This window comes from Eucyclogobius newberryi, unplaced genomic scaffold (assembly GCF_026437365.1).
Source record: "Eucyclogobius newberryi isolate DKJ021-1_F unplaced genomic scaffold, fEucNew1.0.hap1 SCAF_6, whole genome shotgun sequence".
NCBI lineage: Eukaryota > Metazoa > Chordata > Actinopteri > Gobiiformes > Gobiidae > Eucyclogobius > Eucyclogobius newberryi.
Window position 1 is genome coordinate 11935116 of NW_027316278.1, and position 15702 is coordinate 11950817.

The 15702-nt window shown below is 39.5% G+C and overlaps 1 protein-coding gene and 1 long non-coding RNA gene across 2 annotated transcripts; one reads left to right on the top strand and one right to left on the bottom strand.

Moving 5' to 3' along the window:
• The first annotated feature begins 756 nt into the window (after positions 1-756).
• LOC140347211 (uncharacterized) lies at positions 757-3404 on the top strand. The gene is made up of 4 exons (XR_011924360.1): positions 757-1058; positions 1700-1852; positions 2043-2203; positions 2650-3404. It is a non-coding gene; the product is annotated as an uncharacterized lncRNA (long non-coding RNA).
• Positions 3405-9493: 6089 nt separating this feature from the next.
• On the bottom strand, positions 9494-13343 carry zbtb26 (zinc finger and BTB domain containing 26). The gene is made up of 2 exons (XM_072433557.1): positions 13239-13343; positions 9494-12654 (listed from the first exon to the last, which is right to left on the bottom strand). The coding sequence occupies exon 2, from the start codon at positions 12640-12642 to the stop codon at positions 11365-11367; it is 1278 nt and encodes a 425-aa protein (XP_072289658.1). The 5' UTR covers positions 12643-12654; positions 13239-13343; the 3' UTR covers positions 9494-11364.
• Between the last annotated feature and the right edge of the window lie 2359 nt (positions 13344-15702).

The following is a 15702-nucleotide window of genomic DNA, read 5'->3' on the forward strand; positions in this document are numbered from 1 at the left end:
TTGGTAGTAAAGTGGTTTTCTGGCAGACGCTTGTCTTTTTCTTTCTCTAGCCAGTCTTGTCTTTTACCGTTCTGTTTCACGGCTTCTCTTAGGCCATAGGCTGTAGCCTGTATCGTTCAAGTTCGCTACACCTGTCACAAGACTAAAAAATGACTTCAAACATAAAATTATCATTGTACCATTAGCTCATGACCAAAAGTTCTCCACTCGCATCGCGCCAGTTTTTTTACGGCGATAACTTAAATGCGGAACTATATTCTCAGCCTGATAGCGCAATATCCCTACGCCTGAATCATTCCGCCTCTGAATCACCCAATCAGGGGAGAGATTACTACAACAACATCAAACATGGCTGCTCCCGTGGAGCGTCATGTTGTCTCTCGAGCCGATAGAAAACGCTATGAAAATATGGATTACACATGCATCACACACATTTCAGCGGTAGAAAAAGAACAAACACAGCCACAGACTGTTGTCCGCTGGAGGAAGCTGGTGACTTGTGCTCAGAAGTGGATAGAAATTGACGGAATAGACCGCGCGTTAGCGGCAGCTGTTTGTGTACACAACGATGACTTCGCCAAACAAAACTATCCTACGTCTTCTGTGGCTTCTTCGGACGGAAATCTTTCTCATTTTCTGGAAAGTAACAAGCCAGGCTTTCACCCTACATGCTATAGACGTTTCACCCTACATGCTATAGACGTTTCACCCTACATGCTATAGACATTTCACCCTACATGCTATAGACGTTTCACCCTACATGCTATAGACTTTTCATTGACAAGAAACGAATTACTAGTGCTGAAAAGCTTGCGGCAAAACAGTCGGTCTGTGGGCAGCATGGAGAGGGTTAGGATGACGCTGAATCTACCACATCAACTCTGCCACCTTCTCCCAAACGACTGAGATCTACCACAGATGTAAAGACAAAATCATCTAAAAAGTCAAGTGATGTACTTCCTGCAGTTTGCATCATTTGCAGAAGGTTGATCGCTGTATCAAAGAGGCTCACAAGACAAAGAAAGATAAATTGGTCCAAGCTGAAACTTTAACTGCTGGTGAGTAGATTATAAACTGATTCTTGCATGTGTGTTTTCTCTTGCTCGTGGTAAATAGGACTAATCACAGTGAAATAAGTTGGCGAAAATATACATAGATAAGATAAGATATTCCTTTATTGTCCCACGTGGGGAAATTTCATTGGTGCAACGCAGGTAGATACAGAGGTAGATACAGAAGAACAGATCACTTATAGGAAGTCTGAAAAACACTTTCAGTAGAAGATCTCCTATAAATAAATAAAAACTCCCATAGACAAATAAATAAATACATAAATACCATTGCATGTGATCACGACAGTAATTGCACATGAATATGTGTCACGACAGCACATAGATTGCACATGAATTTCACAGTAATTGCACATGAATTCCAACAGCAATTGCACATAAGATAATCCTTTATTGTCCCACATGGGGAAATTTCATTGATGCAACGCAGGAAGATCCAGAGGTAGATACAGAAGAAAAGAACAGATCACTATAGGAATATGTGCCTAGTTTATTACATGTAGGTGTAGATGTAATGTACGTAAGACTGTATGATGATGTGAGTTGAATAAAAGGGCAATACAACTTTTGCGATTGTTTACTGATTGTGCTCACCCTTGATTGAAATTCTTTTACTTCTCCTTTACTAGGAAGTTTGGTCAAAGCAGCTGAATAAAGAGCAGATGAATCCATCCTGATGTGTACCAGAGGTAAAGATTGTGTTGCCATTGAAGGCACCTCTATCACAAGAGGTGTTACAAAGAATACTCAAGCTTTCCGACAAAGAAGACAAGTGATGAAAGGTAACATTTTGGTAATCAAATAAAATATATATATTCCCATATATTTAGATAAATTCATAATTTAATTGAAAATTATTGTAATGACTACACGATAATTTTAAAGACGTTTGAATCAAAGCAAATTTCTGTTTGTAGTGAGCTAGTACATTTCAATCACTGACCAATCACTGCATTTCCTTGCTTTATACAGGTTACCTAAAGTCTGGGAGTATGGCGATGCATATACAGCATTCTGTGACACTGTGTCATCCGGACACGACTGATTGAAAATCAGGAAATCCTCAGAATGAAGAAGCTCTTGTCCCTGTTCCAGAAATTCATCAAAAAACACCATGGTCATGGAAGTTACCGGTAATTAAATTATTCTTATTGTTTATGAAAGAAAACAAGAGACGATCAGATAAACATCACAGCTATGTTTCCACCCATCCATTTTCTACCGCTTGTTCCCTTTTGGGGTCGCGGGTGACTGGAGCCTATCCCAGACTTCGGGCCTTAGGCAGGGTACACCCTGGACAGTGGCCAACTTATCACAGCTATGTTTATTCATGAAATTTCATTCAAGATCAAACCAATCCAGTTAGCTACAGGAGTCTACATATTTTCATTCATTTTATTTATTTATACAGGGAAAACCCAGTGAGAAAAGTGGTTACCCTGTTAAAACACAACACAAAATAAACAACAAACATAGGATACTAAAACACAAATAAAATAATAATTCTAAAACTAAAACACAAATAAAATAGTAATCTATCAATACTTATGAATTTCTATTCCTTGTCTAATTTTTACAGATCCGATGCGAAGAAGAAACCTGAGTGAAATGGTTTCCACAGAGACGACAGGATTTCTCCACCAGGATTTTTCAACTGAAACTGATATGTCAGTTTCTGAGATGTCATGTAGTGATGGAGAAATGGTGCCAGAAAGTGGTAAAGATGCAGCACTGCGAGAGCTCTCAAGGACAGTTTACAGTGCAGGTGTATCACTGAAACAAGCGGTCAAGAGTGTCCCTAGGATGGATGAAACAAGCGGTCAAGAGTGCCCCTAGGATGGATGAAACAAGCGGTCAAGAGTGCCCCTAGGATGGATGAAACAAGCGGTCAAAAGTGCCCCTAGGATGGATGTAAATCTGCCTCCTACATCAGAGGATCTAAATGTTTCCTCTGCCAGAAAGATTGTGCCAATTGAACTTTATAACTTACTAGCTTGGTGTGTAGGTGCTAGTGATAAATTGACATTGTCTAACATGGTAAATGTATCCGAGGAGGTTGATCTTTGTTTACTGTCAATTTGCCAAGATATATATTTGTCCTCAAAAGGTAAAAATCAAACCAGTGTTGTACTTACACATTTTGACATCAATCATACTTATATCATTCCTCTGTTTATATGTATATCCTATTCTGCAGAAAGTTTGCCTTATACTAGCTCGAAAGATACACATGTTAATTAACCTGTTTATCACGCTGTAAATACTGCTTTTATGATTGTAATTATTTGTTCATATTGAAAATACATTACATAAAATTATATCCGTTCTATAGAATAAAACCTTTACCAATAGCCTATGTTTTCTTTCTTCAAATGGGCAACTGGTGTTGAAAGGGTTAAAATACTACTTTTAGATTATGTTTTTATAGTGTAGTATGAATCAAGAATAGAGAATTTGTAATTGTTGAAGCGTTCAGTTGAATACTAAATGTGGAGTAAGAGTTTTCAAGTGCGTAACGATAACATGCAAAATTGTTAAAATTGTTTTTTTTTACTTACGTTTGCACATAAACTGAAGCACCCAGAGTCTCACCACTTTACATCCTCCAAGAAAGTAGTAATGTCTCTGAGAATCTGAATTTCTGAAGTAATCAATCAAAGAATGAAAAAAATAAGAAGGTATGAAAATGGGTGTACACCCCAATTTGTCACATATTTGGGTAAACTGGCATCTTCGACACCTATTTTCTCAAATACTGGCAGAAATCATGCGGAGAACTTTTTCCCCCAGCTCAAGTATATCTTTGAGATTGGAAAACCACTTTTGAAAAGTAGTCTTGATGTGGTGGAGCGAAATTCATTTTCTAGCCACATTCTGAGTTACAGCCTATGGCCTATCTCCCTCTATCTCTCTCCCGGTCTCTATTTATACTTCCGGGGCTACGCCCGTGGTCACATGATGACTTACACCGGTAAATATCAAATTAAATAAATAAACAAATAAATAACAAACAACTACAATGATGCCTGAACCAACTTGGCGAGAAATAAAATAATAATGAAATAAAAACTCCCGTGAAAATAAAGGTGTTTGAAAATACTGACAAATAGCGTCAGCTACATACAGCGCTTCACATTTTGCATATTTTGTTATGTTACCGCCTTATACCAAAACTGCACATTTATGACAAAAATTAAAAAGCACTTAGTAAAGCCCACACCTGTCTATATAAGGTCCCACATTTAACAGTGTCAGAGCACAAACCAAATCATGAAGTCCAAGGAATTATCTGTAGACCTCCAAAAACCGAAGGACCGAAGGACCGAAGGACTCTCAGAGCCAGAGAAACCCACATCTCTGGTCTGATGAAACAAAGATTGATCTCTTTGGCTTGAACAGAAAGCGTCGTGTCTGGAGGAAACCAGGCCCCGCTCATCACCTGACCAGCACCATCCTTACAGTGAAGCATGGTGGAGGCAGCATCATGTGTGGAGATGATCTACGGTGGAACTGGAAACTAGTCAAGATCAACAGAGACTAGTCTGGATCAACAGAGACTAGTCTGGATCAACAGAGACTAGTCAGGATCAACAGAGACTAGTCTGGATCAACAGAGACTAGTCTGGATCAACAGAGACTAGTCAGGATCAACAGAGACTAGTCAAGATCAACAGAGACTAGTCAGGATCAACAGAGACTAGTCAAGATCAACAGAGACTAGTCTGGATCAACAGAGACTAGTCAGGATCAACAGAGACTAGTCAAGATCAACAGAGACTAGTCTGGATCAACAGAGACTAGTCAGGATCAACAGAGACTAGTCAAGATCAACAGAGACTAGTCTAGATCAACAGAGACTAGTCAAGATCAACAGAGACTCGTCAGAATTAACAGAGACTAGTCAGGATCAACAGAGACTCGTCAGGATTAACAGAGACTAGTCAGGATTAACAGAGACTAGTCAAGATCAACAGAGACTAGTCAGGATCAACAGAGACTAGTCAGGATTAACAGAGACTAGTCAGGATCAACAGAGACTAGTCAGGATCAACAGAGACTAGTCTAGATCAACAGAGACTAGTCAGGATCAACAGAGACTAGTCAAGATCAACAGAGACTAGTCAAGATCAACAGAGACTCGTCAGGATCAACAGAGACTAGTCAGGATCAACAGAGACTAGTCAAGATCAACAGAGACTCGTCAGGATCAACAGAGACTCGTCAGGATCAACAGATGCTGTGCAGAAACATCCTTGATTAAAACCTGCTCTCGAGCACAAAGGTAAGGGCAAAAGTTCATCTTCCAACAGCAAAATGACAATGTATATTTCATATACTATGTAAATGTATGTTCTGGTTCCTCAGGCAGAATCACATGTATTAACACAGAGACAGATTTCTTTCTTAATAAGAACAGACACATTTCCATAACAATGCACTGTATACATTATCTCTCTGCTGTCCAGCTAATATTAATACAAATAGGAAAAGATAGTTATACATATCTTATCCATATTCATATTCATATACACTTATACACACGCAAACACATTTAGAGGTCTGGATTACTGAGATTGCTTGTTTCCTCCATCACAGACATCCACAGTGACACATACATATTATTATGTATATATGTACATACATCTATGTTCAGTAAAATAGAAACAATACCATGGAGAAACACTTTTAGGCAATACATTCCTCTTTTGTTGGGGGCTGTGATCAGAAATAAACATTTTCACTTTTGCTTTGTGCGAGCGGCTGAGAGCTCCAGCAGAGCCCCGCCCCCGCACTCAGGGGCTGGGTTGATTTCTAACAACTAACAACATGATATCTGTTTTTTGCAGCAGCTGCAGTGAGCCCAGCAAAGAGTAGGCGATGCTCATTAGTAGTATATTTATATCATTTCATTACAGAAGTATCGTTGAATACAAGTAACCCCTCGACAGATGTGTTGACATGCTTTCCCTGACTTCGGGGCATCGCCAATCATATGGAGAAAAGTTCCAATGGTATTGTCAGTATGGATTATCTTTCTTGTGAATGAATTTGTAATGGATCATTTGGTGATTTGGATTTCTGAATGTTAAAAGATATTCATTCATTCATTTTCTACCACTTGTTCAAGTTAGGAGCCGCGTGGAGTCCCAAAGATATAATATAAAGATATATTTGACCAAATTTTGCTTAAAGTGTGATTGTAAAGATCTGTTTTCCACAGACGCTCAATGGGCATCAGGGCAATATGTGAGGCTTCTACAATGTACCAGTTCATACAGTTGTACAGGTGGGCAACTTTAAATCAAATATATCACCTTTTTTCATGAATTGGTCGACTCTTTGTGCGTGATGATAGGGCCATGGTTTTGCTTTGTCATCAGCAGAGGGATATTAGAATAGATAAAGCTAGACAGACCATATGGTTGAATCAAATCAGTTTCAAGACAGCCATGATACCACTCTGTATCATGGCTGCCTTGTGTAGAAACTTTTACTTTGTACTTCTGCTGTTCCGTACATAAGTACCTATAAGAAAGTGCATTAGCCCTGTGGAGGATTTAGAAGCAACAAAGAACGCAATAAATGAATATGAAGCACTTTGTTCATATCTATAATTGGCAGACGAGCATGAAGAGACGTGTGTAGAATACTCCATCGCATTAGTTATGGCAGAGTATTATCAAAAGTTTAATTTAGGATTTATATAGACACCTAAGTATTTCCTACTCTGCACTACAGCGATATGGAAAGAGGACATGTTTAATTTCACTTAGTGACATCAGAGCTGAAGTTTTGCAGTTTACTTTATAGCCAGATATTGTCCCAAACTGTTTCGAAAGTTTTAAGAAGAACGGGGACGGATTTAGTTGGGTGCCATCTTCATGTCATAAAGTGAAATGCAATGAGGGCTAATTTGAACCATAATTGGCTCTGGTCTCTCTGATTGCCTCGCTAACTGTGCTATGGGCTCTTATGAAAGGTAGAGAGTTATTTTACAGCTTGTAGAGCAGACATTTCTTGTTATCACCGTTGCACTCGGGTTGGCATATAATTCTGTATCACAGGAATAAAGATCTGTCTCAGCACAGACCGTAGAAAAGACCACTCAAGCCCGTCCAAGGCCTTCTCGACAGCAAGAGAAAGAATAGTGTTCTGATTTAGAGTTTTAGATGAAGCTTCTTTAGAATATGGAGTAATCTGCGTATATTGTCCGATGCAAAGGTCTTTAACTCTGTGTTTAAAAGACCGAGAGAGCAATAAGAGGAAAATGTAGTCTTTTTTTTTTCAGTAAAAGTGAGATAATTGCAACATTCGAATTGTCAGTGAAAGAACCATTAGTCATTCAAAGGTCAAACTTTTTTATTGTTGAGCGTGACCCCTGATTCATAACGTTTACAAAAGAAAGTTTGATTAATACCTGCAGTACTTTCCTTATGCGTCTTTAATGTCTGAATGTGATTACGATTATCAAATGACGATTACAGCCAGTTGTTCTAGTCGACTGGACATGATTAGTTGTTGCACAGGGCCAAACCAAGTCCACACCAGGAGCAAATAGAAACAAGTGTGAACGCACGCTTAGTCCTGGTTTAGTTCTCCAGATGAACTCCTGGCGTGTCAAGACGTTGGTCCTGGTTTAGACTTGGATCGTCTTTGCAGAATTCGTTCGGATCTTGTTAAAACCTGGTTGAAATCATAAGCAGGACGATGGAGTCTAGATTTAGTCCAGTTTTACTTGCGGCTTTGTCAGAGTTAGTTTACGTTTATAACTCTTTCATGACTCTTTCCTGGTTTTCTACCTCTAAATCTACATGAAAACATAATGATATTTCAAATACAGTGCTAACACAACCACATACAACAGCACCACCGCCGCCAGCAGCAGCAGCTCAGTGATTCTGCAGACTGGGGATGAGCAGAGTTTTGGGGGTCTCGTAATGAGGCGTGTCCTGACCACACGTCCCGCTCACGTTCAAAGTGCAGCAGGAGGGACAAACTGGATACTGCAAACGATTCACGTCACTCGCACTTTACACAATACAATTCAGTTTGACATGAATAAAGAAGTGTCGTAAATGAGGGAAATACCGGTAATAAATTAGTACCGCATTTAAGATAAGATAAGATAATCCTTTACTGTCCACACATGGGGAAATTTCATTGTTGCAACGCAGGTAGATACAGAGGAAAAGGACAGATAATAGAAGAACTCTTATAAACAAAAACTCTCATAAACAAAAACTCCTATAGACAAAACCTCTCATTTCCTAATAAGGAATGAATAAAATAAAAATAAAAATAAAAACAAAAATAAAAAAAATAAAATAAATAAAAAAATAAATAAAATAAAAATAAAATAAAAATAGTTTACAACAACTATTTGGGTTCACGGGTACAAAAACAGGAATTTCACAATATAGTAACATCTAAAATGGTACATCAGTAATAATATTGTTCAAAGATTTTAAGAGGTCATTCTCCAAACTGATTTAATACATCGTATATGTATTATTGCTGTAAACGTACACGCAATGACCCAAAGGTGATGGTTTGAAAATATCTGGTTGAAACAATGACAAGTGCGAATAATGACTGGTTAAAGGTACGCTATGTCAGGGGGCCGAACCAGTACCCCACAGCTAACTTTTGTGGTGAAGGGTCCGCCACCTGCTTGCCTCCATGGATACAGTACGTTATTGCTTTGCCTGGAAAGTTCCACAGGATGGCATAAAATATGAACATTAAAGGTTAAAACCATACTTTCTGTTGTAGCATTTTCCATTGAGATAGATAAGATACACCATACTTCACTTAGCAGGTGACCCTCCTCCAGGGAGGATTTGTGGAGAAGAAAGGACAGTTTTTTATACATTTATAGTGCAATAAAACCAAACAAATAAAAAACATACATGCTTTCATTTTCATCATGCTTTTATTTTATTTTTACTTTAAAAACAATCTTACTCATCTTTCAACTCGTCTCCAAAGAGATACGAGCGCAATAACATCTCCATGGTGACAAGCAACAAGTGGCGAACACTCCATCATCATAAGGCTATAGTGAACGTAAATATATGCCGGTTTATTGATTTTCATGTTCAGATCCTTGTACGATAAAGCCCCCTATTTCCACAGATACAAAGAAAAGATAATGAGCTACAGCACTAGATGCTCCACTGCACCAGAGTAAAAAGATGAAGATTATAATGATTGTAATGTCTGCTTTGTAGTCATAACAATTGAGAGGTAATTTGAACAGAAATTGTTTTTACGTGCCTTAATTCTGATGTGATGTCTGTTTTGAGTCTCTCTAATGTGATAATTTACACATACGTCTTCTTCTTATGGTGAATGTGATGTTATTGGTTTATCAATGAACTTAAATCATAAGGTTACATTTCAAACTAGACGCAATACTCCAATTTACATTTGTCACATCAACTTTTATTAACACAGGACAGAAACGCACAGGTTCAACACACAATCTGAACATTTCTTTTTGGTTTAGCAATAGTACTTTTCTTAACTGTTCAGGCAAGTTTAAAAAGGCGACACAATATTTATAACACTAGCCACTGAACTAATGATTTGCTTGACCTTTAGATAAATGTTTTTTTTTAAAGCTGTCTATGTGTAAAACGATGGTTGAAATAGTGATGAGTTGTGACACAAAAATGAAATACTGATTGTTCACACACAAAACAAAAAAGGCAGGTCCATATGATAAACATGAATTACACTGTTGCACCAAAGCTAATCATAGCAATAATAGACAAGCAGACAGCACATTTCTCATTCATAGGTTTTGTGATATTTTGGTCCATATAATACCCACTATAGACATAAAACATTAAAAGGTCCTATATTATGCCTTTTAGAGCACATTTGTGTTCCATAAAGTTTAAAGCATTGAGTTTGAGTTTTTGAATGCGAGAAGTAAAAGTCATTCAGCCTGGAAACATTTTAAGTTTCAAATCGATTAAGCATAACATAGTACCTTTAAAACGAATTATATACAGCTACTTTTGTACCTCAAACGCTTTGGGTTCAAGTAAAATGTAAAGGCAGCAACTTCATGCCATAAGAACAGTCCATAGTAATAGCTACAGTAAATTTGCTTTTAAAGAACTTTAAAACCACAAGTGTGTGGTTACGGGGTGGTATAGTCATTGTTAGTGATGACGAGGTGACACATGTATCGAGCTCAGACTTTGTCTCTACATGAAGTTGTGTGAACAACACATCTACTGTATCATCTGGTGTCACTTGTGACTGTCTGTTTATCCTCAATGATTCATAAAGATTGACCTGTTCCTCTTTGTAGGATCATTTGATGGGTCACATGAACCACAGTAATCACTTCATCATTTGCTGTTGTTAGCTTCTATTCATAAGCTTGAGTTACCTTCCCACTAAGTTATCTCGTATTTATTATCAGAGCGCATTCATCACAATTTAGTGTTCACATTTTGACCCAACCACCCAGTGTTGTGTCAGCGTGTCTTTAGACCACCAGATGGCACAATAGAATACACATCTGTAACACGTGGTCATCTACCCATCCTTAGCCCTCGACCTGATAACCCAAGGGATTTACACGTCCTCCTTGTGTTAACGAGGGGCACAATTACCAGACAAAAATGAGCAGTTAAGATAAGCCTTTATTTGTCCACACAATAGGGAAATTTAGTTAAACTTTAGATTTGTCTTAATTCCACCCCAATATGAAAGAACCTAGATACTTGAGATATATTTCTGATGTATGTAGTTTGAGTACTGTGACTAAACGTAATGATAATGTCTAACTTGAATACATTTTAGAAGAGTGTCTCATTTGATTATATGAATTGACTACACAACCCATCGTGAAACCCAATAGAGAGAGTCAGTTCTTACAACTATTTTATACCTTTTCATTGAAAGCTAAATAATTGGGGACGTTTCATCATTTCTACTAGTGTGGAAGCAATTTCCTTTTTCAGATTTCCTATGACTGGATAGGAACTCTAGTTTACCATACATACATTTTTGTACAGAATAGACAAAAACCTAGGCTGGCGGCCCTGGCTAACAACAGATTTAGTAAATAATTAAAATTTAGTAAACACTAGAACTAATTCAAGGAAGTGACATCCCGTGCTCGTAATCCTGCTACTTGGAATAGGGGATGCCACTATAAAAGTGCATATCTAGCTTTACATTACATCAGTTTTCAGGTTTAGAATACTTATACAAACGCACAATTGTTCAATATCCAACATCTTGGACATGATCCTTCAACTTGGAAAATAGCTTAAAGTCGTCCAAAGTCAAAATCCATGCCTTCGTGCAAGCTGCGCTCATTAGCATTGTCAAAACTGTTCTTTCCGTGTATCTGTTTAAGATGTTTCCTTAGCACGGGCTTGTGAGCAAACACCATATCGCAGTAGTTGCATCTATGCGGCTTATCCCCGCTGTGCAGATTCAGATGATCCAGCAGCGAGCACTTTTGAGTAAACGTTTTCCCGCAAATTTTACACTGAAACGGCTTGATGCCCGCGTGCACCCTCATGTGGCGATGCAGGTTGCCCTTCTGCGTAAATGTCTTGCCACAGAGCAGGCACATGAACAGCTTGTGCATTTTCAGGTGGTTGGCGTAGTTTTCCAGTTGGCGGAAAACCCTTGCACACTTGGGGCACTGGTGGTACCACTGTGGCGGCTTGTCGTACCCTCTTTGGTGAGATTTCTCATTGGACGGGGAAGACGGAGGCGGGCTTAAAGTGTAGTTCGACAGAGCCGCGGGGACGGTGAGGTCACTGCCTCTACTGTCCACCGTTGAGTTGATGAGCGAATGCTGCGGTTCAGGGGATCTCATGGAAGCGGCCGGACTGGCTGGAAACTGACCCGCGACCGCATTCTCTTCGATCTCAGCTACAGATTCCACTTTGACTATGGCGATGTCACCCTCTTCCGCATGTTTAGTCTGTCTGGTCGCAAACGTGGGCGGCGTTCTGGGCTCGATTATAACATCGTCGTCGTCCTCCTCCTCCTGGTCCTCTTCTTCGGCGGCGTTGTTGTTCGAATCTTCGTCCTCAATTTGCTGGATCAGCTGTTCCTCGCGCATCTGCTCCCTCAGATCGAGCGGCGAACCGTCCTTGATTTTGTCCCTCCTCAAATCCACCGCTAGCTGGCGTGACGTGTGTGGCTTGATGAATTTGCTCAGCGCCTGCGTGCACTGTTCCACTATGTGCCCCATTTGGAGAAAGCTGGCAACCGTTAAATAATGCACCAACTCTAATTCAGGGAACTCCAACTGTCCGGTGTAGCAAGACAAAAGCAGCTGCCTACCAACCTCAGCTTCTTGGATCATGGATATTTGGACTTCCCGGGAGTCTTGCTGCAGGATAAACTGATCTCTCAAAAAAGACGAACCCGCGGCGAAAACCACTTTATGTCCCGACACGTCTAGGTGGTTAATGCGGACAGTTACATCACAAAATCTTCTCTGGTGGCGAAGCAGGTTCATCTTCTGCAGCATGGAGTCGCCGAACGTGGCAAACCGAAATTGCAGGATTACCTGGTTTTGGGCCATGATGGAGCGAGCCTGTGAAGAGAGACGATATTTAGATAATTGATAAAATGGTTGTTGGGTGTATTAGTAGACTAATTATTTTACTAGGGTTTTATCCTAGTCTTTTTACATGTGAATACCTAGTTTCGCCAATACTAGTGTTTACAAATAGTTCTAGCATGTGATTACGAATTGCATTTGACAACATACCCAGGCGATTGAATTAAAATGTAGGCCAACTTGAGAACTGTGTCCGTCTGTGCATATGAATTGATGTAATGTAATTTGTTTATTAAGCACACTGAACACAATGCAAAATAGTGGAGGCACATCTGCTAGCATTATGGGTTAAGCTTAGCCATAATAAAGTAGTCTAAATGGATGGACTTGACACATCTACTTAACTAATATAATACAATAGTTCACTGTGCTGGATAATAAATCAGTTTTGAGGCTCAATGACAATATATGTTCATTTTCATGGCGCTGTGTTACGATTGTTGTCGCCTGCACAGAGGCTCATGCTAACAATGCTACAGCATACACACGAGTGCGAGGCCCCAAATGTTGTTTATTTACAGCGTTTTAACTCGGGTTTGACACAGACATGTTTCTACCTGTAAATCAGCGTCTATGTGCTCGCTTTGCGTGTTTAATGTGATCTTCTGTCGTGGTCTGAGAGCAGACACCGCTGGTCTCCGTCCCGAAAGAAAAAAAACAAAAAACAAGACGATCCCATACCGGAAGTGAAATACTTAAAGGGGCCGCGTCGACCGAGAGGACGCCCGGGTTTATATGACGTCACACATGGAGTGTGGCTCAAATCAACACGCGCTTTGAACTCATGGGCCTAGAAACGCCAAAGGGATGGAAGAAGGTCTTCCCATGACCTCATGGGCTTTGTACTTCCAAAGCAATGGAATAAGATTTTTTAAGGACTACGACAAAGTCTGAGGGGAGGAAGAACTTCTATAGGATACAATGACAAAGGCATCTCATGACCTCTTGGGCTTTGTCAAAGCACTGGAGGTCAAAGCACTGGAAGAACAACTTTTAGGACTACGACAAAGTCTGGGGAATAAAGTCTGGCGATAATGCGACACTCGGCTGTCGACTGCCATAAAACAATAACAACAGCAACAACAGCAGTCTAAGGAATAAAGTCTGGCGGTAATGCAACACTCGGATGCCAACCGCCATAAAACAACAACAACAACAACAACAAAGACGTCCCATGACCTCATGGGCTTTGTAACACCAAAGCAATGGAATAAGAACTTTTAAGGACTACGACAAAGTCTGAGGGGAAGAAGAACTTTTATAGGATACAATAACAAAGACATCTCATGACCTCTTGGGCTTTGTCAAAGCACTGGAAGAAGAACTGTTAGGACTACGACACAGTCTAAGGAATAAAATCTGGCGGTAATGCAACACTCGGATGCCAACCGCCATAAAACAACAACAACAACAACAACATTGTAAAACAAATACAAATATAAATCAACATTGTAAATATTACTTTACTGTAATTTAAGGGCCTTGCCACCTGTTTGTCATGAGTAAATCATCACAATGTAATCAAGAGGAGGTCACAGGGGGGTCACAAGGGTGACACTGACCACAGACCAAAGCAAGTCTGATAATGGCAATAAACCTTTTCTGATTCTGATTCAGACAGACTCCTGTCCCGCTTTTGGTCCTACACAGCCAGGTTTTTGTCCCTCGTCCCATTTACTCAAAAGAATGTTCCCGTACAAAAGGCCCTGTAACTCCCTTGTTTCCATGCGTTTGTAGTTAGTGGGGCGTCACCTGCATAGGAGTAAGAAATACATAAGAGTTTTTGTTTAGAAGAGTTCTTCTATTAAGAGTGTTTTTTAAACTCCCTATAAGTTATCTGTCCTTTTCCTCTGTATCTACCTGTGTTGCAACAATGAAATTTCCCCATGTGTGGACAATAAAGGAATATCTTATCTTATTCCTTCTTCTTTGGTTGTTGTTGTTGTTGTTGTTGTTGTTGTTGTTGTTGTTGTTGTTGTTGTTTTATGGCGGTTGGCATCCAAGTGTTGCATTACCGCCAGACTTTATTCCTCAGACTTTGTCGTAGTCCTCAGACTCTGTCGTAGTCCGTAAAAGTACTCCTTCCATTGCTTTGGTGTTACAAAGCCCATGAGGTCATGATATGTCTTTGTGACTAGAATAGTTGTTGTTGTTGTTGTTGTTGTTGTTGTTGTTGTTTTATGGCGGTTGGCATCCGAGTGTTGCATTACCGCCAGACTTTATTCCTCTTTGTTGTATGGCGGCTGGTATCCAAGCGTTACTATTCTTTAGACTTGATTCTTCAGACTTTATATATTTAGACTTTATTCTTCAGACTTTATTCTTTAAAGACTTTATTCTTTAGACTTTATTATTCAGACTTTATTCTGTAGACTTTATTCTTTAGACTTCTTTATTTCCTTTCCGCTGTTCAAGGGAGCTTCCGCCTTTGCATGACATGTGTTTCACGACATCGCACGAGCTTTATGACATCACGTGTGCTTTGAAGATGAAGGTATTAGCAGCGGTACGAGTCCGCCAGGATTACGTTTACGACGACAACTACGAATCAGTTAAGATAAGATAAGATAAGATATTCCTTTATTGTCCCACATGGGGAAATTTCATTGGTGCAACGCAGGTAGATACAGAGGTAGATACAGAAGAACAGATCACTTATAGGAAGTCTGAAAAACACTTTCAGTAGAAGATCTCCTATAAATAAATAAAAACTCCCATAGACAAATAAATAAATACCATTGCATGTGATCCCGACAGTAATTGCACATGAATATGTGTCACGACAGCACATAGATTGCACATGAATTTCACAGTAATTGCACATGAATTCCAACAGCAATTGCACATATGACAGAATTGCACATCAGTATTAGGTTAGGTCAGTATTGCGAGTGTTCAGTACTAACAGTTTTTGTTATAAAGTCTGACAGCAGCAGGAAGGAAAGACCTACGGAACCTTTCCTTCACACATCGAGGGTGGATCAGTCTCTCACTGAAGCTGCTCTCCAGAGCGGAGAGTGT